This window comes from Mus caroli, unplaced genomic scaffold (genome assembly GCF_978045245.1).
Source record: "Mus caroli unplaced genomic scaffold, Mus_caroli_1 scaffold_7, whole genome shotgun sequence".
Lineage (NCBI taxonomy): Eukaryota > Metazoa > Chordata > Mammalia > Rodentia > Muridae > Mus > Mus caroli.
Genome location: NW_028227262.1, coordinates 143083803 through 143106034, shown reverse-complemented (window position 1 = coordinate 143106034; position 22232 = coordinate 143083803). Strand labels below are relative to the sequence as shown.

Sequence of the window (22232 nt, the reverse complement as noted above, 5' to 3'; positions counted from 1 at the left end):
GCTGCATTACTTTTCTCCTCGAGCTTTTCTTGGCCTGATGGTTATCCTTTGAATTTTCTCCAAATGATCCTGGGAATCATTGTCAAGTTGTGGACCGGAAACTCAATTGTCCCTGGAAATGCAAGCTCAAGCCGCTCACTCTCAAGATAATGAGGGATAATGAAAGTTGGCAAAAACACAGAACATTCCCACATGCTGGTGGTGTAAGAATAAACTGATGGAGCTGGTGAGATGGCTCAGCGGCCAGGAGCACTGGCTGTTCTTCCGCAGGACCGAGGTTCAATTCCTAGAACCTACGTGCCAGCTCACAACTCTCTGTAACTCAAGTTTAGAGAATCACAGACAAGCATGCAAGCAAAAAGACCAATGCACACAAAAATGGATAAATCTGTTTTTTAAAAAATTATACTTGTGTGTGTATGTATATGTATATACATACATGTATATGTGTATACATATGTGTGTATTTATATATGTGAATAAATTGACAAACCATTTTCGAAAACTGCTAAGCAATGTCTACTGTAACTGTGTCTAACGTAACTATAGACTTAGCAATTTCAATCATAAGGAAATCTATAACAAAATGTATATGGACTATAATATCAAAAACGTTTGAGTATTCACAGCAACTTATCTTAGGATGACAAAAATGCTTTAAAAACAAAAACAAAAAAGCAACAGTCCAGAGATCACTCAATGACTGGATACTTAATTGACTGTCATATAGTCACACAATAAAATACAATGTAGCAATAAACTAACTCACTCCACCACCCACCACACAGATGAAGCTACATAAAATCAGGGTTGGAGGTAGAGGTCAGTAGAAGAGTGAAAGCCTGTGTTGACACAGGCCTGGAGCTCAGCAAGAAGTAATAGAGTGGACACAGACCACATCACTATACTTATCCTGGATTGAAATAAAGGACAGAACTAAGGTGTCATGAGAGAATGCAGCCAGTTAGCTTTGGGGGTGTGGTGACTGACTAGCACAGGGAGCAAGGAGCTCCTGGGTGCTAGTGCCATGGCTGAACGCTCACCCTGTAAATAACCGCCGCGATGTGTGCTGAGGATACGCGAACCAGACTCAGACCAGCTGTCACATTATCACCGAGGTATTGGTATTGCCCTCACTTGTTTAGAGGTGATAAAAGAGGTCTCCTCTTAAATGACATGTTAATTTGGATGCAGAATACAGTTGTGCTCAGTTTAGAACAAAGCAGTCCACCAAAGCAGGAATGACTCACTCTGGGGTTCAAGTAAATACATCAAAGGTTGTCTCTTGGACTCATGGACAGAGGCCAACTACGATAAAAGCATAAACTAGGGGTGTTGACAAGGCAGCTTGGTTGTCCTTGAAGCAAGGAACAAGGGTCACTGCTGGGGAAGAGACACTTCCAGCTGCCACAGCTCTAGAATACCGTTCGATACCTCTGACGATAGTCTTCGGAAGGCTTTTCTAGTTCTATAAACGCTCATCAGCTGTGGTAACACTGAATAAGGATAGTAGCAGACAGACTCAGAAAAGGAACCTGTCCCTGCAGGGCCGATTCCACCAGGACTGGAGTTCGATCTGGCTTGCTCTCCACTAGTAATTTTAACAAAGCCTGTGAGTGGTGACCTGGGTCAGAGCCCTTATCATCTGGCCACTTGTGTTTGTCATTCACTGAACCCTGGGGCTGAAAGGCAAATTCCCCTGGACACCCTTTCAGTCAGAGACTCCCTGGGCACACCGTACACCAGGTCCTGTCACCGGCCAGCCTTTACCTTGATTCCCTGTTCCAAGGACAGAATAACACAAAACAGGGAATAAAAATTTTTAATAACTTAAAATTTACATTAATTGAAGATGCGCATTACAGCACCTAAGGTGAATTACAGTAAGTACTCAAGAAAGAGATAAGGAAAGTGTATGTGAAGATGCACAAACCAGTGTGGCAAATACTCAGTTAAATTAAGGGCTAATCGTGTACACACTTGCCTTATAATCTTATTTCTGTTGGAAATTGTCACAATAAAAAATTTAAAAGCTAAGAATCCTGAAGCTTTAATTTAAACAAATTTCTATTTATTAAAAGTAAAAAATTTAAATAACAATTTTCCAACTAACCAGAAAAAGGGGGTGTCTTACAAAAATAAGTCTCAGTTGCTCGCATAAATGTGAGAAATACACTTCCACATTCAAGAGCGACCCAAGCTTCAGTCCACGAAGAGCCTACCATGAGCTACATCTAAGAATTTCTCTTAAAAATATAGTGCAAAAGCCAGGAGTGAAGACATCTTTAATTCCAGCACTTGGGAGGCAGAGGCAGCTGATCTCTCTGAGTCTGAGGCAGGACTGCTCTACAGAGTGAGTTCTAGGACAGCCAGAGCTATAGGGTTTTGAAACCCTGTCTGGAAAAACCAAAACCAAACAAAACAATAACAACAAAAAGAACAGTAGTGCAAGCTAAAGGAAACCTGCAGATAGGAGGCCATGCAACAGGAGTGAGGGCTAGCACTCCGTTGGTAAGGTGCTTGCCAGGAATGCTTTGGGCAGACTTCAATACCAGGCACCATAAAAATGAGGAGTGGGGAAGACCTATTCATTACAATGTTGCATGATAGTTAATCAGAAATGGCAACTAAGTAGACAGTAATGAAGAATGACTAGATAAAGCAGCATACGACGACGAAAATTAGAACTATCGTAGTTTAAAAACTTATAGAACAATAGTTATAACTTAACCCGAGTTATGGTAGACGGAGGGCCCTTAACAAGGCAGTATTTGTATAGTTTTCCTCCTGTTAAGAAAAACAACTGAAAGAGAAAGCAAGAGATGAAGAGGGAAAAGAAAGAAGGGTGGAGGAGAAAGAGAGACATCCGTGTCTGTGCTGAAATCCAAGACAGTTTTCTTTATGCATCTGCCTTCTGAATCTTCAACAATGATAAAAATTGATCGTAAGAAAAAAGTTCCTCAAACGCGAACTAAATGGAGTTTTCCTACACACGTTTCCTGGTGTGTGCCATGCTTCACTTGCCAGCCCAGACCTGAAACTCCACAAAGAGCTCACATCCTCCCTGCTGTGCCTGGCCCCTGCCACATCAGAAATGGAATCGCTCTAGACTCTTATTCATAAAGATTACACATCTCACACACTCCACACTCTGGAGGTACTGGTCTCATCCTGCCCTCTGTGTGTGTGTGTGTGTTCTGCTACTGTGCACTCAGGGCATGTACACTGTGGCCATATTCACACAGCCAGCCCCCACCATTATCAAAGATTGATTAGGCTCCGCACCCTTGAGCATGCCTCAATCCAGCACTTGGGAAGCAGAAACAAGTAGATCTGTTGAGTTCAAGGTCAACCTGATCTACGTAGTGAGTTCCAGGATAGCCAGGGCTATGGAGAGAGACTAGGTCTCAAAAATAACAAACAAACCAACAAAGAGACCAGACACTTTCATCAGACACCCCTCAAAGTACCCCTGAGCAGCTCATTGCCCACTGCTCCTGCAAACACCACCAGAATCAGAGATTTCCAAAAGCATCTCTCTCATGGACCCAAAGCCCACCCTCCCTGTCTTTGCAGTACTCGGAAAGCCCTCAGGGGTTTTTAACCTATCTACAGACATGGCAGGCTTTCGAGGATGCTCACCCCCAAGCTTTCTATCACATCCTGCTCTGCACAGCACCCTCCCTGACAGTCTCGTCCCATCTCCAGGCTTCCACGGGGTCCTCCTCTCCTATTGCTCCCCCATGCTCTCCACCCCCCCCCCCCCGGCTTCTCCCTCCACACAAGGGAATCTTTGGAGCCGGTTTACGCAGTCTCTTTTCCTGCTGTACTCCTGAAAAACCGGCCTGTGCTAAACCTGAGCTCCTGAGACAGCCTTCATTTACTCTCGGTCCTCTTTGCTGGCCCCACTTGTAACAGAGCATCCCTGCCCTTGATTTAAGTCACAAATCCCTTTAAATGAACATGAAGCTTCAGCAAATATACTAGGTAGAAAAACTTCATCAGGTTGAGATTAGAACAGTGTGGAGTTCAGCTTCCACATACACATAAAGCATTGACGAGCATTTTCCCAAGAACAGCCTTCAAAGTGGACGCCATTGGTTTAGCCCGGCGTGTTGCAAACCAAGAACCAACATTCAGTCATTCTCTATTCATTCTACAGTTAAAGGCCGTTCCCTCCATACCCGGGGTACACTCCACTTGGCACGTACTACTTCCTTCCTTTGTCTGGAACAAAATTCATCCCCGTCTCTAGCTGATAAACACCTATTCTTTTACCATTTCAGCTCAAACTTCCTTCTGTACATTTTCATAGGAAGTCGTAATTGGTCTGCCATAATCTCCCTACACATTAATGTTATGTCATACTTACCAACCGTATCGTGGCTCTGTTTTTTTACTTACAGACAGAGAAATATTTCGGGGCAGAAGTCATGGTTTAGGCATCCCTACTAGATGCCCAACATCTAAGAGAACCTCAGAGTCAGGTGAGCAGGGTGAGACTTGAGCCTCCTTCTCAAAAGCATGCAGTTAAGAATCCAGAAGGGGGGCTGGTGAGATGACTCAGTGGGTAAGAGCACCCGACTGCTCTTCCGAAGGTCCGGAGTTCAAATCCCAGCAACCACATGGTGGCTCACAACCATCCGTAACGAGATCTGGCGCCCTCTTCTGGAGTGTCTGAACACAGCTACAGTGTACTTACATATAATAAAGAATCCAGAAGGGTGCCCCTCTTCAGTCTCTAGGTGACTCTCTCCCCGTCTGCTCAGTCTCACGGCTCTCTGACCCAGACACCTAGTACCCAAGGCTCCTTTTTATCCCTCCCTGGCTGCAGAAGAATCCTTCCTTCTGCCTCATTCTTCAGAGAGCTGGCTGGCCTAGTTCACATGGAGTTTTTATGAGAGAGAAAAAACTCAAGTTACATTAACGAACAGGAAACAACAGAGGAGACAGGTTTGCAGACTGGTGACTGTTTGTGCCTACTTAGCAGGCCCCCTCTGCGTCTCAGTCTCCTTTCATCCCTTAGCCACAACCATCATCTATGCTAGACAGTAAACAAGAGAGCCTCCGCACGCTGGGGCGAAGTAGATTTAGGTTGGTCCCACACTATTCAGGCCTGGTGAGGTCAGCAGACCCTGTGCCAGATCCAGATCCTGTCTACTAACTGCTGATTCAGTTTCCTTCACATACCCACCTCCTCCCCCGCATCACCTCAGACTCTAAGCCATAAAAAAAAAAAAAACCCTCTCAAAAGTCACGTAGTCCCCTATTTAGTGCCAAAGATTCTGAGCCGAACTTTGAGGTCACCCACACAGAAACAACACGAGCGGCTATGCAGAGACCCACACCAAATTCCTACTCTTTCTGTGCTTCCTTGTGCCAAATGGAGCCATCTCTCCAGCCCCAGAGCAGTAACTTAAGGAAGACATGAAGAGCATCCATTTTCTTGATTTCAATCATTGGGAACCCATTTCTACCTTACACTATTCTGTTTTTGCCCTTCTTAGCTAAAAGGAAATTGGAAAAGTATGTGTGTGTGTGTGTGTGTGTGTGTGTGTGTGTGTGTGTGTGTGTGTGAAGTCCAGGCATCCTTAAAAATTGAACCCTTTTTCCTCCTCTGAAAACTTCCTCCTATATTACCTTGGGATCTTTGGCTTTCCTGCCTTTGTTCTTGTTTTATTTATTATGTGCACGTCTCTGTGCCTACATGAGTTTACATGCAGCACATGCCCTCAATGGCCAGAGAGCTTCAGAGAGTTACAAGCAGTGTTGTGCTGCCTGACAAACCAGGTGGGAACTGAACCTGGGTCCTCTGAAAAAGCAGTGAGCACACTTAACCCTCCTAAAGACTCAGCCAGCTCTTCAGTCTGTCTTCCCAATATTTGCATCATTTAAATACAAGCACAGACACATTACTGAGTCAACCTGAAGCAGGCCAGGTGCTGGGCAGTGCACACCAGCCAATGTACTGAATCTCTAGAATTTCTCCTAACTTTTCATTAGGAAAATATTCAAACGCACTAAGCAGACAAATAAAAGTGTAATAAGGCTAATATTGCATTTTCTAATTTTAAATATTTTTCATAATACTATCTCCTCCTCCCCCAAATCAGATTTTAAGGTAGATTCTACTATCATACTGTCATCTATAAATGCTCCAGTGTGCCCCTCCAAAAGGCAGCACTTCCATCTTGTCTTTTGAGATGGAGTCTCTATCGTATAGAACTGAGTGTTCTGGAACTTTCTGGCGAGCACTTTCTCTCAGAACAGCCTTCAAAGAGAACTCGAATGTCTTAGCCAGGCATGTTGCAAACCAAGTACTAACATCCGAACCATTCTCTAACCATTCTAACACAGACCACTAAACTTCCCCTTGTTATCTCTACACACCTGGCTCACTTCATTTGCACGGACTGTCTTTTCAACGCATAGAGAATGCCCACATAGTTTGTTTCTATTGTCTTTTAAAAACAGGCCTTTTCTTTTCTTGACTATGTTGAGCCACACACACACCCCAAAATGGTTGGAGACGGAGGAAGACTTTTGTGGTTTTTTTGCTGTACTAACTGTTCCCTGTCCAGAACCACAGAGTTGGAAGTATACAAGAAATCAAAGAACTAAATTCTTAGAGTACCTGGAGAATCCCAAGTGTCTATGATCATCCAGTGACACCTAACGATGGGGATAATGATTAGAAAAAAACAATGGGCTTCTTCTATCTTAGAAGGGAGGACAGTCCTTTCTGGCAGAATAGAGAATTTACCAGGATGCTGGTACAAATCCTGAAACTTCGTAGGAGAAAAGCCACCACTCTGGACCTTCAGAGACCAGTCCTCAAGAGGTAACGAGTCACCTTCAGTCCTCCAAGTCCTTCTCAGTTGAACTGCATGGCGTGAAAGAAATTCAAATAGAAGCCATATCCCCATCACCAGAAATCACATACATCGTTCCCATATATTTTTTAAAAACAAAAGAATAAAGGATACCTTTCATGACTCCTACATTAAGATACTTTAGGGTATGTTTTTAAATTTTTCAACAATGAAATAAAGAGCTGTTTGAAATAATCTTCTAAAGTTACAGAACACAAACCAAACAAGAAACAAAATAGATTCCTTTATACTGACCTTCAAAAATATTGCTTTAAGCTCAGCCGGGTCGGCTCTCTTGGTTAAAGCCACCTAAAAATACACAGAAAATGTTTATATTATTAGAACAAAGCGGAGAAATCAAGCTAGCAGGAGGGAAAATAAACTTTGGGTTAGAAATTAGTACATTTCAGTTTTTTTTAACTTAAAGTACCAAACTGCTCCAGTATGTAAACCGGTCCCCAGATTCTAAGGTAGACTCCGTGTGGCTTCTAAAATGATAACATTCTGTGTGAGAAACCAGAAACGCTTTAATATCCAGTATTCGATGTATGAAAAGCAGGGGGAAAGTTGAAACAGATTAGTGAACACCTGGCTTTTTAAACCACACCCAAGAGTAACTCATACCTTCTCCTGGGAATACTAAATATTAAGTACAACCTGTTTGCCAGTCCTACATAGGAGCACATTTCTTAAAAGTCAGTGAACTAGTAAATCATATTAAGGGCCCAGGGAGAACTGCTTCCCACAGCTCCACCATGAGCAGCACGTACACCCAACAACCTAGACACGCCAAGGAACTCCCCACCTCTCCCCAGCCTTAATAAATCATAAGTCTCCAAAGGTGTGACTATTATTCTTCACATTCTAGAAACTCAAGGGACCGTGGTTACCTTCCACCAGTAAAACTTGACAGATTAGCTCAGAATAGGTGTTGTGCTTAATTCTCCAGGCCACAAAGTCCAAAAACATCACTGGGGGGAAAAGCAAGACAAACTTGAACATGACTGCCCCAGGCCAACACAAAAGAACCCTTATGCAGAAGCAAACAGTGGGCTTATTCACTGCCCATCACCCAGTCCTGCTGGCAAAAGTGGTCAGAAGTCGCAGTTCTCAGCAAGCCCAGTGTCACCCCATGATACAAGCAAGGCGGGGGTCCTGGAACCACCCCAACACTGGAATCATGTCTCTATCCACGAGGAGATTTATGCAAATTGTTGTAAACCCCTTCTGTGTGCTTGCAAAGGCTCTTCTGAGATCTTGAGACAATGGCTTTTCTGTCCTTCAATATGAAACTACCAGAGCTTGTTAGCCCACCACTATCAGGAATATATTTATTAACCAGTCGCTGGAACGGGAGGTAGCCTCTCTGCAAGCTGCTGATTGGTCACGTTGGTTTGCTACCTCTGATAGACTCGTTCACTTCCGCTGACGATCTGACACTATCAGTGCCTTAAATCCAGAATTAGCTGATGTTCTCTGCTGTTCAATAACGGGGGGAAACTAAGACCGCTAAGCAGCCCAGTCGTGATTAACGGTACTCCTGACCACTAGCCAACACAGCCATGATTAATGACACTATAGACCTCCAGGTCTTAGAAGAGAAGGCCCTGTTGGTGGAAAGAGGAAGCTAAAATGAACATTCCTAAAAAAGGCATCACCAAGTGCCTGTGTCTCCACTGGCAGAGCGGAGGCCTTTCTTCCACCTTAGTAAAAATCCTACACCCTTTGACAGGCCATTTACTAGGCATAGGAAGAGGGGCTACACATATGTTAGCCTAAGTTCCTAGGGTTCTTTCTTTGAAAGGGAAAGAGATTTTCTACGGAATGAGCTATGCTTGCTCTGTGTGAATTCATACTCGCACACCTGCTTAGTTCAGTATGCTACACAATTTGTATGAGCAATACCAGACACTGCTATTTAGGATGTCCCTCCTTGGCCCAAGTTCCCACCACATCACACTCTCCTGCTCCCCAAGCACACAAGTCATTCAATGCTCCTATGACACAAGTCATTCAATGTCAGAGCTGGACATCGCTGAGAGAAAAAGCAAACTCTTCCCTCGCAGGGTCTAGGCACGGAAGAGCACAAAGGGAAAAGGCCATCTGGGGGTGGGGGGGACAGTGCTTCAAATTTATGCCACCAAGAATGGACCCTACAGTTTACAAAACATGGCCAGGTCCTCACAGTAAGTCTGAAAGTCAGAACCCATACTATTTTCCCCATTTTACAGAAGGGAAAATCAAGGCTCAGAACCAGTCATGTACCTCCATTCTCTAAGTCAGAAGAAAAGCTAGATTCCCCCTGGCATTTGCGTTTTCTCTGTCTCAAATCTCCCATCCCCCCACATCACCGGCTTACAGAAAATATACGGCACAAGAGAGAAAATCAACTCTATATGAAATTTGACTAGCAAGATGGTATATACCTGAAATCCTAGAACTGCAGAAACTGAGGCAGAAAGATCCAGAGTTTGAGACTAGGCCAGGTTACTAGTGAGATCCATTCTCAAATCACCCAACCAGTGAAAAGGTTTTAATATCAAGACTGTCCTTGAACAGAAGGGAGAACTAGGAGAGAGGAAGGGAAGTTGAGGCTCTTAAAGACACTCACCAAAGCCCCTACCAAACCCTCAAGGCCATCCTAACACACCGGTCCATCCCTAGCTCTCCTAGCCCGTATAACACTACTCTTGCAAACAGCCCCAAAGCTTCAGGAGGAGCAAGGGGATAATAATCACATAGGAATTTGCCTAAGACTGAGAGCCACTGATACTATATCACATCTTAGGCATAGAGAACCATGGAACCAGAAGACGGCTTCCTAGAACTTCCTATCATCTGTCCTCGATCTATCTACTGCCTACTCGGGAAATGATAGGTAGCTATTCGGAATTTCCATTTTGGCTTCCATTCACAGCCCCATGTTGTCCTCAACAGTGGAGGGACAATCACAGTGACTACTGCAGAAAGTTGGAGAGAGAGCTGTGATGTCCTGAAGGTGCACTGAGATAGAGTCTAACTGGTGGCAAGAGCAACACTTGCGAGAAGATACGTGCTGAGGAATGCGAGCCAAAGAAACGGAGCGGTGCTTTGTAAGCCAACACAGAGCAGCTGTTCAGTACTTGGGCTTTACAGCCAAGGAGCCTGGCGTTATTAGACCTAGCTTATTCTTGGGCTACAGAAGCTCCATCACCTTAGGTAGTTTCCAGATGTACATACACACATGGGGGTGTGCATCTTAGATAATAACATGTACATATTTACATGTGCTGGTCATTTAATAATTACTTAGTATCTTATTCTTCATCATCTGCACCTAAAGAACAGAGTATAACACAGTCTAACTTTAAAACAAAAGTTGCACTATGGCTTAAATAAATGAAGTAATTGATTTCCAATCCAAATCTACGAAGGAAGAGACTCTTTTCAAGTGACTAATGAAATATCACTTGATATTTAAATCAACACAATAGAGAATTTTGTATTCAGTCAGGTAACACGTTGCAGTCATTCCAAACTTACGAGGAGATGAAGCAAGGGGCTGCATGTCTGTTACCTCCACACACTGGGAAACATCTAATTTGATTTAACTTAGAATGGAAATTTCAGGTATATTCCATAAGTCCATGATACTAAATGGTAAAATTAGAGAATCATGAAATATGGATTTTACTTTAACAAGATAAATGCTAGTTATAGCCATATGAGGCGGTCATCAACAGCCATCTGAGAAATATACACAAACTAGGTTAAGAAGCTAAAAACCAGTTAGATAATAACCAACTTTAGTAACTGGCTTTTTCATAAAGGGAATAAAAATATAACAGGAAGAACCAGAAAGGTGTCTTTCAGAACAAATAAATTCACTCTAACACGAGTTAGAGTTGCCAACTTCGGGGAAAAGAAAGATTCCTACGCTTAGGAGTAATTTTTTTTTTCCAGTCAGCTTGCTTACTCTGGAATTAAGCCACAGTACCAGGCTCATTACTTTCACAAATTGCAGCAGTACACATTTGTGCACTCAAAATAATTGGTAGGTGTGACAGATGACAGTAGGGACAAATAAGAAATCCAACGTAGCTGGGTACGGTAATCCCAGCCCTAGGGAAGATCCTAGAACCTAGAGTCGGGAAGATCAGGAGGAGTCCAAGAGCCTTCTTGGCATTTTGTTTGGGACCATCTTGAGACGGAGGAGACCTTGTCTTAGGAGGGAAAGGAAAAAAAGGCAGCGGGAGAAATAAAATTGGGTCACTCCTCTCTGGAAGCTCTGAAAATGTGAGACCCAGCTGGATCTCCCTGGGGGCTTCCACAGACCATGGCAGCCTCTACAAAGAACTTAAGGGACTCCTCAACTGACAATTAAAGCATCTAGATGATGGGGCTGGAGAGATGGCTCAGCAGCTAAGAGCACTGACTGGTCTTCCAGAAGTCCTGAGTTTGATTCCCAGCAACCACACGGTGGCTCACAACCATCTGTAATGGAATCCGATGTCCTCCTCTGGTGTGTCTGAAGACAGCTACAGTGTACTCATCTACATAAAATAAATAAATCTTAGAGAGAGAGAGAGAGAGAGAGAGAGAGAGAGAGAGAGAGAGAGAGAGAGTCCTGATGAGTAAGATGTGAGATCTACACTGGTGGCTCTCTTCAGGTCCATGCTCTCAAAATACTGAGGTGAGCTGGGCACGTGCATTCACATGTATATTCCCACATGCAGATGCACAAACATACATGCAATAAAAATATCTGTGAAAAAATGAATGGAGCACTCAAAACAAAAAGAACTACCTCAGACCTGAGTTCTGAATCTTTGCAGTGGACACATTATAGTTTGAATACAAAATACCTCTGGTAGGCTCATGTGTTTGAAGACTTGAGCCCAGGTAGAGGTGGTGCTGTTGGGGGCAGAGGTCCAGTTGGAGGAAGTGGTCACTCATAGGGGAGACTCTGAAGGTTATAGCCTGGCCCTGCCTCCCGTCTAGGGTTCATTTTTTGACAAGGGTAAGCTTCTACCTCCACAGCCAAGAGTCCCTCCTGCTGCCACAGCTTTCCCACCATGGAGTCTATTCCTTTTAACATGAACTAAGACAAGTGCTCCCTCCATTGTGGGCTTAGGCTGCTGATTTTGAGGGTGTGTCTGTGTGTGCTTCTGTGTGTGTGTCTGTGTGTGTTGAGCTATTATCTGCTACAGTCAATTGAAACAAAACCAAATTTTTCATCTTCATGAGACAGAAAGTGCTCCCTCCCTTTAGCTGGTTTAACTGCATAATTTATGATAGTGATAAGAAAAGTAACAAATATAGCATAAATCTATAAAAATGGCAAATACAGCATATCTTTAAAAGATTGCAATGGGTCGTTGGGCAGAGCCCCTGGCTGAAAGCCAGCTGCAGCATCACCATCATCACAGGCCCCCTTCTCTAACTCACTTCCCCATTCTGAGTGAGCCCTGAGCTCACAACACTGGTGGGGTTGCTTACCCAAAGATTGCCTGATATAATGACTGTGTATCTTTGATATAAAAACCAGAAAAGGTGACTCATCAAAAGCAGGCCACCATGTGTATGTGTGAAAGTCAGCATTCGGTGGTAAGAATAAAGGAGCCAGGAGAACCGGTGCCACACAGCCCTTTTCCCTGAGGAACCAAGTGTAAGAGGACCTAAATCCTGAAGCAAAACTGCCCCTGGGGGCTGACGAGATGGCTCAGTGGTTAAGAGCACCGACTGCTCTTCTGAAGGTCCCGAGTTCAAATCCCAGCAACCACATGGTGGCTCACAACCATCCGTAACGAAATCTGATGCCCTCTTCTGGAGTGTCTGAAGACAGCTACAGTGTACTTACATATAATAAATAAATAAATCTTAAAAAAAAAACAAAAAAAAAAAACCTGCCCCTGGGTATTGCTTAGCAACTTAGCAGCTGCAGCCCACATTCTCTCTCCATCTTGCTGTATGGCAGAGCACATAGTTAAAATTCCATTTCTCAGAATCCTTTGCAGCTATATGGCCCAGGAACTATCAGTCAGGAGAAATGTGTTAGCATTTACAAAGAAAAGATTTGGAGGCTGTGGACCATACCCTTGCTGCTTCTGCTAGCAGACACCTTTGCTGAAAGTGTCCCGTTTCCTCCTGTGACACTGTCCTGACCTCCCACATCGTTCATAGCACAACCTCCAAAACCCCCTTCACTTGGCAGCAGACATCCTGGCTGCATAGGAGGCCACTGCTCCCTTGGTGGTCTGGTCTGCTGTGAGGCTCTGGAGTCATTCCTAAGAGCTCAACCTCAAGTCTGTTTCTTTACCCACCCAACAAATTCTATAACCCATTTAATAGCCTTCAATAAATCTCCATCTGCTGAAACCAGCTAGCGAGGACTCAGTTTTCTGCAAGTCAACCTGGACTGATCCAATCAGTTATTGCAAAACAAAGTTTGGAATCCCTGAAACCACAGTTACCATTGCCTTGAGGGAAGAGAGAGAGAGAGAGAAAGAGGCATCTCATCAAATTGACAAAATCCATTTTTTACTGAGGTCACCAAATCAGTCACTCAAGCCTTATGTTAAGTTTCCTTAGGTTCTCTTAGTGAAGAGCTGTAATTATACAGGGAGTTACTGAAATATAAATCAGTACACAGACAAACTGCCCTGATAAGCATTCTTCCAACCACACACTTCTGGGTAATCAACCTTCAATGTCCCTATCACTCAAGGCCTCACTTCTAAAGCATCCTGGGCCGGGGCAGGTCACTCAGGCATGCTGGCTAGAGACGCTTATTAGAACAACTCAGTAACTTATGAGTCTGCTCTGCCACAGACTCCCATTAAACAACTCTAAAACCATCACGGTTAAAAATCTGGCATTAAGAAGCAGATTGTAACAGTTAAGCAATCGATGGTGTCTTATGCTCTGGGTTCTGCTATGCCAAAAAGGCTTCAAACACAACTTGCAGTTCTGTTATTGTCATTACCCTGAAGCTAGCATGCCAGTAAATGTTCCCAGGAGAAAAAAAAACTGACAAGAGACACTAAGAATCTCTTCTAAAATACACACTTTTCTATCTATGTGCTCTTGCCTTATAGAAAAACCAGGAGCTGCTGCCACTGCCTGGGGTCCTTGGACGAAGTTTACAAGAAAATCTTGGGACCGGGCCACGCCTAGTGATATAGATCATATCAGTTATCATTTCTGAGTCTTAAATCTGCACTTACAAAATGATAAGAAAACCTACCTTCTAGCTTTCCTATCGGTATCTGACAGGCCATTAGAATGAAGGAGAAACATCCTGAAAACCTTCAACTGCGGACTGTAGCCTCCCATTAACCTGAAGCAGGCTGAGCCAGACCTTGACCTAGCAGCCACTAAAGAGATTATCTAGGGTGGAGCCTGCCTCCCTAGATCACTCTATTGTTGAGTCACATCACTGTTCCTCTTCAAGATACTGCTACCTGCTGGGAGGCCCCGGAGCTATTCCAGAGACTACGCCCTATCCTGCACATCATCACCAGCAGCTGGTTCCAGGCTCCAAGGATGAATTGGTGGGAATGGACTTTTCCCCCTCTTTTAAAAAGCGTGTCCTCCATTAAACATTTGAACCTTGAGCAGACTAGCATGTCTTGGTTCCATTATTTCTCAACCCTCCTAGGCTCCCTCTTTTCTTTCAGTTCCAAGATGCCTTCCGGGCTGGAACCCGTACATATGAGCCGCTGGCTGGCCCCAACAGTTGACTATCCCCAAATCAAACAAATAGGCTGATAATGAGACTACAGGACACTTCTGCTCCCAAATACAAATGATAGGTGAGGGGGTCCGGAATACTGAACTCAGAACTAGGTGACAAAAGATAACATGCTAAGAAGAAAAATGGTTTGCATACAATGCTTTTGGAGGCCTGAAAGCATAGCTCCATTGATACACTATGTTACTATCAAGCAGAAAAGGTTGGGCTTTCTGTTCCCAGAACTGCGTGGACCAAGCATAGTGGCTCACACCTACAGCCCTAGAACTGAGAAGATAGGATCCTTCAGCTACAGTGTGAGTTCAAGGCTAATCTGGACTACATGAGACCCTGTCACAAAAGACAGAGACAGAGAGATGGAGACAAAGAGCGAGGGAGGGATCGAGTGGGGAAGGAAGAAAGGAATGAAGGAATGAATGAAGAAAAGATACTGTACAATCTCTGCTGTGTCATGAGGAGAGCTGGAGAATCAGCCAAAACCAAGGAGCCACCAACAATGCCCTCAGCTGCCTGGAATGGCTTGGTAAGAAGCCAATATAATACTCAAAGCAAGTCAACAGCATCAGGCTGGGAGAACCAAAGCAACTTCTCCAGACACTGTCAGCTTATCTGCACGTGGTAGAGGGCATCTACTCGGCCCCAGCTGTCATGAACATGGTAACTAGTGACGCTCCACTTGCTCACTTACACACTTCTCTCACCTATAAACCCAGGATCGCCCAGGCCTACTGCCGGGCACTGCCAGAACCCGCTCCAAGGAATAAGGACATACTTAGTGGTGAGTGACCGGCATGTACTGTATGAGGACACATAGTGTGCCAGAAGCAGAAGGTACTGACTGGACCATTTAGTTTTAGCCATGGCAAGATGCTGGCAGCTTTTCCACGGCCAGCCTAGTACTCAATGCTTCAAAGCAGATCTCACTTCACAGCACTTGAGCACTCTAAGGTGAAAAGCCATTCATTCATCTATTTTCCAGAGGAGGAAACAGGTATTTCAGATTCCTAAATGGGTAGCTCTACATTACCAAATCAGAACGGAGTCCAGAATCAGGTCATTCAGATATTCATTTTAACTGAGAGATGTGGGAGGAGTAGCCCAAAGCCCTCCAATGAATCATGTACAGGATAACACCGGACATGCCAATTAAGTCTTTGTCGCTTAGTATCCTGGCCTGCCTAATGAAGAATATTACTCTCCAGTATTATAAGCTGAAGTTAGTCTCGATTTTTTAAAATCATAGAGATCATGGTATAATTAGGAGCCAGCTGCAATTGTAATTATCCCTCCCAATATAATTTGTTACCTATTAGCAAGTGTCAAATTACCACTGCTCCTTAAATGAATAAAACCTAATTGCGCTGTCCTGAAGACGGGAATGCATATTCCTGTTGGGGAACAAAGCAGCAGAAAAGCATAGAACACATTTCTAAAGCACTGAAAGGCCCTACTTAAGCTATCACAAGTTACTAGAGCCCTGACAACAAGTCAAACACAAAGGGCCAGCAGAGAAACGGCTTCCACTGAGCAACACGTTCTCTGTCCAAAATTCTACTGGGCACCAACCTCTTCAAAATGCAGCTAAGTCAAAAACCCAGATGGAAACAAAACCAAAGGATGTTCAAACAGGCAAAAGCCCATCCTGCGAACGACATCTTCCTACACAGCTGAGCACTCCACTACCCTCTGGCATACCCCCAGGGACTTTTTACATCGTTCTAAGCAAGTTTTCCAGCTCTGAGGCCACAGCTGATGCTTCCACAAAACTTAGAATGCCCCTAGCTTTCTTCTAAGCTTTGCAAGCATAAACACAATGGAGCTTTCTAGCTGCTCCCCAAAGAGGTGAAATTATTATGTAGCTTTTGTAGATAAAGAAACTGAAATATAGGTGTAGATAGATATAGAGGAAATAGATATAGATGATATAGATATAGTGTGTGTGTGCTTGCACGCTCGGTCGTTTTATATCAACCTGACACGAGCCAAAGTCATATGAAAAGAGAATACCTCAGGTGAGAAAATGTCTCCCTAACATCTGGCTGTGAGGCATTTTCTGGACTAGTGATTGATGGGGAATGCCCAACCACTGTTGTTAAGTGCCAGCCTGGGGCCACCAGCTCTTAGGTTCTGTAAGAAAGCAGGCTGAGGAGCAAGCCAGTAAGCAGCATTCCTCCATGGTCTGCATCAGTTCCTGCCTCCAGGTTCCTGCTCTGTTTGAATTTACCCTGACTTCCTGTAATGACAAACAACAATATGGAAGTGTTAGTTGAATAAACCCTTTCCTTTCCAACCTGCTTTTTGGTCATGGTGTTTTGTTGCAGCAACAGAAACCCTAACTATAGAGTAACTGGAGGGAAATGTCCCATTGCATATGGTAGTCTTAATAGGCACACAATTCAAGGTTTTCAGATACATAGAACCATCATGAGATGAAGAAAGCAAGAGAACTCGGGTCAAAACAAAGTTTCATTTATCTGGCAATTTAATAACCGCTGAACACAAAAGGGAAGTGGTAAAATGTATACAAGAGTGGTCAGTTATTGATAATCCAATTACTGTAAAGTAATTCAGGTGTTAAAATGACATCATGGATCCTCCTGCTTTTAAGAAATATTATTTAGGGCTTGGTAAGTTCAAAGCCAGCCTGGTATCTATATAGTGAATCCCAGGGAAGGGAGAGGAGTATAAGGGAGGGGAGGAAAGGGGGATGATCCCATAGGGACTGGAGACACTCAGCAGTTAAGGGCACTGGCTGCTCTTCCAGATCATTAAATCTGATTCCCAGCATGCAAAGGACAGCTCACAACCTGTGACTCCAGCCAGGCCACCATGGCCCACACAGTGAGTTCCAGACTGCAGCAAGGCTCTGGAATGTAGCACTGTCTCAAGAAAAAGAATGAAAAGGGGGGAAAGAAAAGGAAGAAAGGAAGGAAGGAAGGAAGGAAGGTAGGAAGGAAGGAAGGAAGGAAGGAAGGAGGGAGGGAGGAAAGAGAGAGGGGGTAAGGAAGGGAACGAAAGGGAAAGAAGGAAAAGCAAACAATAAATAAATAGACAGAAATCTTGTTTAGATGTAGGTCAGTAGTAGAGAGCGCACCTTGCAGTACAAAGGAAAAGAGACAAAAGAAGGGAAAGGAGTAAAAAAAAAAAAAGACAGATGAAAGGGGAGGAAGGAAGAAAAATTCCATGTACAAATACATTCTAAAGTAAAGTGCTTACCAATGATCCTGAGGGGTCTGAGATTCATGTTTAAGACTAAGACTGGAAGGAATAAACTACTGGCTATAAACTAATACGTATTACTGGCTCAATAAGAATAAGGGCTCATGGTACTATTGCACCTTTGCAGATTATGGGAAATACCCACAGGGAGAATTGTAAACAATGTTGTTTTCCTTTTAAACAGAGTCAAACTCCTTTCTCCAGGAAGACCTGCCACCTCTCCAGATTCTCCTCCTTTGGTGCTCCTTGGACCTTGCTTACGGTCTCCGCAAGGGCATGTGCACAACTTTGACTCTCCCTACCAAGCAACAGGTCTGTTGGTTGGTTGTTTCCCCCGCCTGTTAAAAGGGAGAAAGAGAACAAAGACTTGAGGAAAATGCACAGCCTGGGACAGAGGTAGCCATGCTTGGCTTTGCAGCCGCCTGAGCCTTTCAAAGTCAGAACACCCCACCTGGATGGATCAGCACAAGATATCTGAGCAGGGAGACGACAAAAGCGTTCTCTGAATCAGAAGATTTGATCCAAATGGCAGCAGGTCACACTGTTGACCACAGGGCACCAGTGATGACTAGTGAACTCTCACAATGAAACGACCCCAGCTGAGTGAGCGAAAGAGACTGAGAAAGGCACTAGAAAAACGCATGGGTGTTCATAGCTTCTGTAATCTTAATTGAGAAGTCTGGTTTTAAACATGGCACAAATGAGAACACATAGAGGAAAACCAACATGAGGTGTGTACGACCCAGTTAAATATCAAGCAGCAGAGGGAACAAAAACAAGATTCAACCGGGGCAAAGGGGCAAGGTTTTTGATTTAACTATCCTCTCGGAACAAATCAATGTGGAAGGCAAATGACCCGAGAGAAAATCAAGCTAAAGGTCTCTGTTCAAGTTGCTGACGAGACCAAATATGTCCATGAGCCACGCTGAACAGAGAACCTGGGCCTGAGTTTGGCAAAAGAAGGTGGAATCCTCCAACTCAGGGGAAAGATAATGTCCATGTGAATGCTTAGAAGTGAATACATTGATGGGTACAGCAGTCAAAGAAGAGATCTGAGGGGCTGAGAGGGTGGGGAGGGGGATGGCTCAGTCGATAAGGTGTTTAACACCAGGCAAGCTTGAGAATCTGATCCCATCCCCAGCACCCTCATAAAATGCCAAGGGAGGTCGCACACGTATGCAGTTTCAGCACGCAGAAGCAGACATGGGTAGATCCTGCAAGTTTGCTGGCCGAACAGCCTGACTGAATAGGAGATCTCAGGTTCAGTGAAGAATACATCTGGTTTCTGAGAATAACTGAGAAAGATACCTAGCATTAACTTCTGGCCTCCACAAGCTTGTACACAAATTAATAATTAATTAACTAATTAATTAATTAAGATTTTAAAAACTGAATATGAAAACAAGAGACAGAAACTGTACATACAGCTTAGGGAAGGGTCCCCAAAGGCAGCAATTCTGAGACTACCACCTGATTCTCCAGCTATGAGTGTTGGGTCTGCAGTCTGGTTTCCCATCTCCTCAGGCCACCATGCCTGAAGGATATAACTGATGATTCAGAGAAACTCCCAGACCAGACAGCTCAGCAGGCAGAAGGAAATGCTGGTTGGGATCAAACTATGAAGCCCATCTCTTGGAAGAACAAAGTAGACTTTATTTGATGGTGCGTAGGTTGGGGATGTGTGCTAATACAGGCCATCTGGACTGATCTGGAGCTAGGTGCCTTGGCCAGAGGTACCTAACTGGCCTTTGGGAAAAGATTAAGGGGGATTCCTAGAGGATTAAGGGAAGTTGCTGGTGAACTCAACAGCCTTAAGAGATCTGGTTTTCTTGTGAACAGAAAACTTTATTTAGGCTTGTTTACCAAGCCAAAGTCCTTCAGTTTAGGACGATGTCAGCAGCATTGTGGTTTGGGGGAGAAGAGAGGCTTTGGACTTGACAGCTATATATGTGGGTGTGATTGAAACACAAACACAAACACTAATCCCTTCTGGTGAACAGCTTTGGGGCCAAGTGTCTAGATTGTTATGACCAAAATGGATTACATCTATCTCTTTATTTCAGCCCATCTCTTAGATTAGTAGTACCTAGTAGAGTTTCTACTTCAGAATAAGGACTGTCACAGTAGCCCTGAGCAGGGCTCTGATGTGCACTACTGGGGAAAGATGTGTCTTCCCGCTCCGAAGAGTGCCATCTGTCTCTGACATGGAGTAGACACCTAACTTTCTAAACTAACCAATATTTTTATATTATCCAGTTATCCAACTGGGCCTAATCACCAGGCCAAGAAACCACACTTTAAGCCAATGTCAAGTGAGGAATAATTATTCCTTTGATGAGATCATGTATTTCTCCTTCCAGAGATTCCCACCCTCACGGCAGCCATATACCCCGCCATGCAGCTGGAGCATGCAAGCAGCCAGTTTTCCTGAACTAGTCACACCAGCGTAACTTTCCCTTTTTCTTTTCTCTCAGATTCTGGCCATGGCCTGGACATGCTTTCCAGACACTCTGGAATTTCTCTCCCTTCCTCTAAATCTCTCTCCCTGCTACACCTCACTCTTGCCCCATGCATGTCTACCTCAGAACTCTATTGCTGACCTCTGACCCCAACTCAAAAGGCGTGGTTTGCTTGCTTCTTTCTCATCTTCCTTATCTTGGTAGCTTCTGAGAGTTACAGCTTACCTGGTCTGGGATTTTTCTCTTAAATTCCAATAATAGTTGCCCTCAAGTCGATTCTTACAAGACTAAAAACCCTAAGGGAACCCCAGTTTTCCTATCAATTCCCTAAGGGGGGCTCTCCAAAATTTCCAGTAACAGTACACTAAGCCTCAAGCTACCTGACGACCCAGTACTTGGAAGCAGCCTCAAGTGTTGTTGGGAACTTGCTGACAACTTCTCCTGACAGTGACACTGAACTTTTACAATCAAAAGGGTATTTCTCAAGGCTTCACCTTTGGAAGAAGCCTTTCTGTGCTCACAAGAGGCTCATCTCCCTTAGGACAGTCTCAACTCCTCCATGATAGGGTTAACAGCTTGCTCTCCACCCTGCTTTCTCTTGAAGACCATTCATGCATATTTACAGAAATTCCAAAAGATTCTTATTTTGTTTAAAGATGGAGGGGACTAGATGGAAGTGTCATTAAACAGTGAAGAAGTTCCCAACAGATGATGAATATACAGCAGAAAAATTTCCCCTACTCACTTCACCAAGGGTTGGTGTGTCAAAGCAATGTGTAAATCAATGAACAATGCATTAAAATGTCATGTGTCAGATATTTTGACAGACATCAGGGTCGAGAGAAGAAGGTCCTTGTCACAGGAGCTTAAAATGTAACAAGAAACAAAACAATAAGACCATGAGGACCCATTTCCTTAGAACCTCAACAAGACAGTCTCACCTAACGCATCTTGAATATGAGTCATTTCTGTCATGAGCTGAACTGTGTCTCCCTAAATCCTAACCCTAATTGTAGCACCTCAGAAAATGATGTGTTGTAAATGAAGGTCTGTAATGAGGTTATTCAATTGATACAATAAAGATGTTCTCATGACTACAAGTTATACTTTTACCTCTATCTTGCTCCTCAACAAGGTCTCAATAATAAGAAAAAAAGAAGGAAGAGGGAGGGAGGGAAGGAGGGAGGGAGGATAAAGGTAAGGAATGAAAGAGGGAAGGAGAGAGGGTGAGTGGGCTGGACATTAAAATATAACCAAGCATAGGAGCACATGAAGATATAGGAAGACAACTCAGTACCAGCCAAGGAGAGAGCCCATAGGGACAGCCAACCTCTCCTGAATCTTGATATCAGACTGTTAGCTCTCCAATTAATTGTGAAAATTAATCCCAACTCTTTAATCTGACTGGTCTTTGGCATGTTGTTATGGGAGCCCTAGCAAATGAATACATGCCAATAAATACACAGCTGTTCCAACTCAGCCAACTATTGCTTCATTCACAGATATTGCAACTTCAGACTTTTGCACTCATAATCCATGTTTGAAGTTCGATGAAAGAACTTTAGAGATCTTCTTGGACACTTCCCATTGCACCACTTCAGTAGATACAAAATGCCAGCTTCTCCACACACTTAGGACCACTGGGTTGAAATATAATCCCCCTTGTGAAAGTCCCTTGCTCCTCTCATAAGAAGTAAGCCATTTACCAGGTAACACTGAGAAGAAGGGAATTCCAGCAATCATTCACCGAAACCTTTCGTATCTGTAGATAATCCTCCCCTGAGTCAATGATTATTTGCAAATTACATAATGGTTCTTCTCTTGTTTTCTAATTCTGAAATCTTCTTTTACATTTTCCTAGGTGATATATTCTGGTCAACAGAACTAAAAACAATACAATAAAATTAAAAACCTGTACTTTTCTACTCTGTCTCAATTTGACTCCCTTTG

General features: G+C 43.8%; 1 protein-coding gene across 3 annotated transcripts in view; it reads right to left on the bottom strand.

Annotated features, from left to right (window-relative positions):
• Positions 1-22232, bottom strand: part of Slc25a13 (solute carrier family 25 member 13) — a 178567-nt gene that overhangs the window by 145314 nt on the left and 11021 nt on the right. For 2 of the 3 annotated variants that reach the window (XM_085840824.1, XM_085840825.1), the window contains exon 2: positions 7128-7181. In XM_085840824.1, the coding sequence (XP_085696950.1) occupies positions 7128-7181 (54 nt within the window). Of the gene's footprint in view, positions 1-6763; positions 6884-7127; positions 7182-22232 lie in introns of all 3 variants that reach the window. The other variant, XM_085840826.1, reaches the window with a different exon arrangement.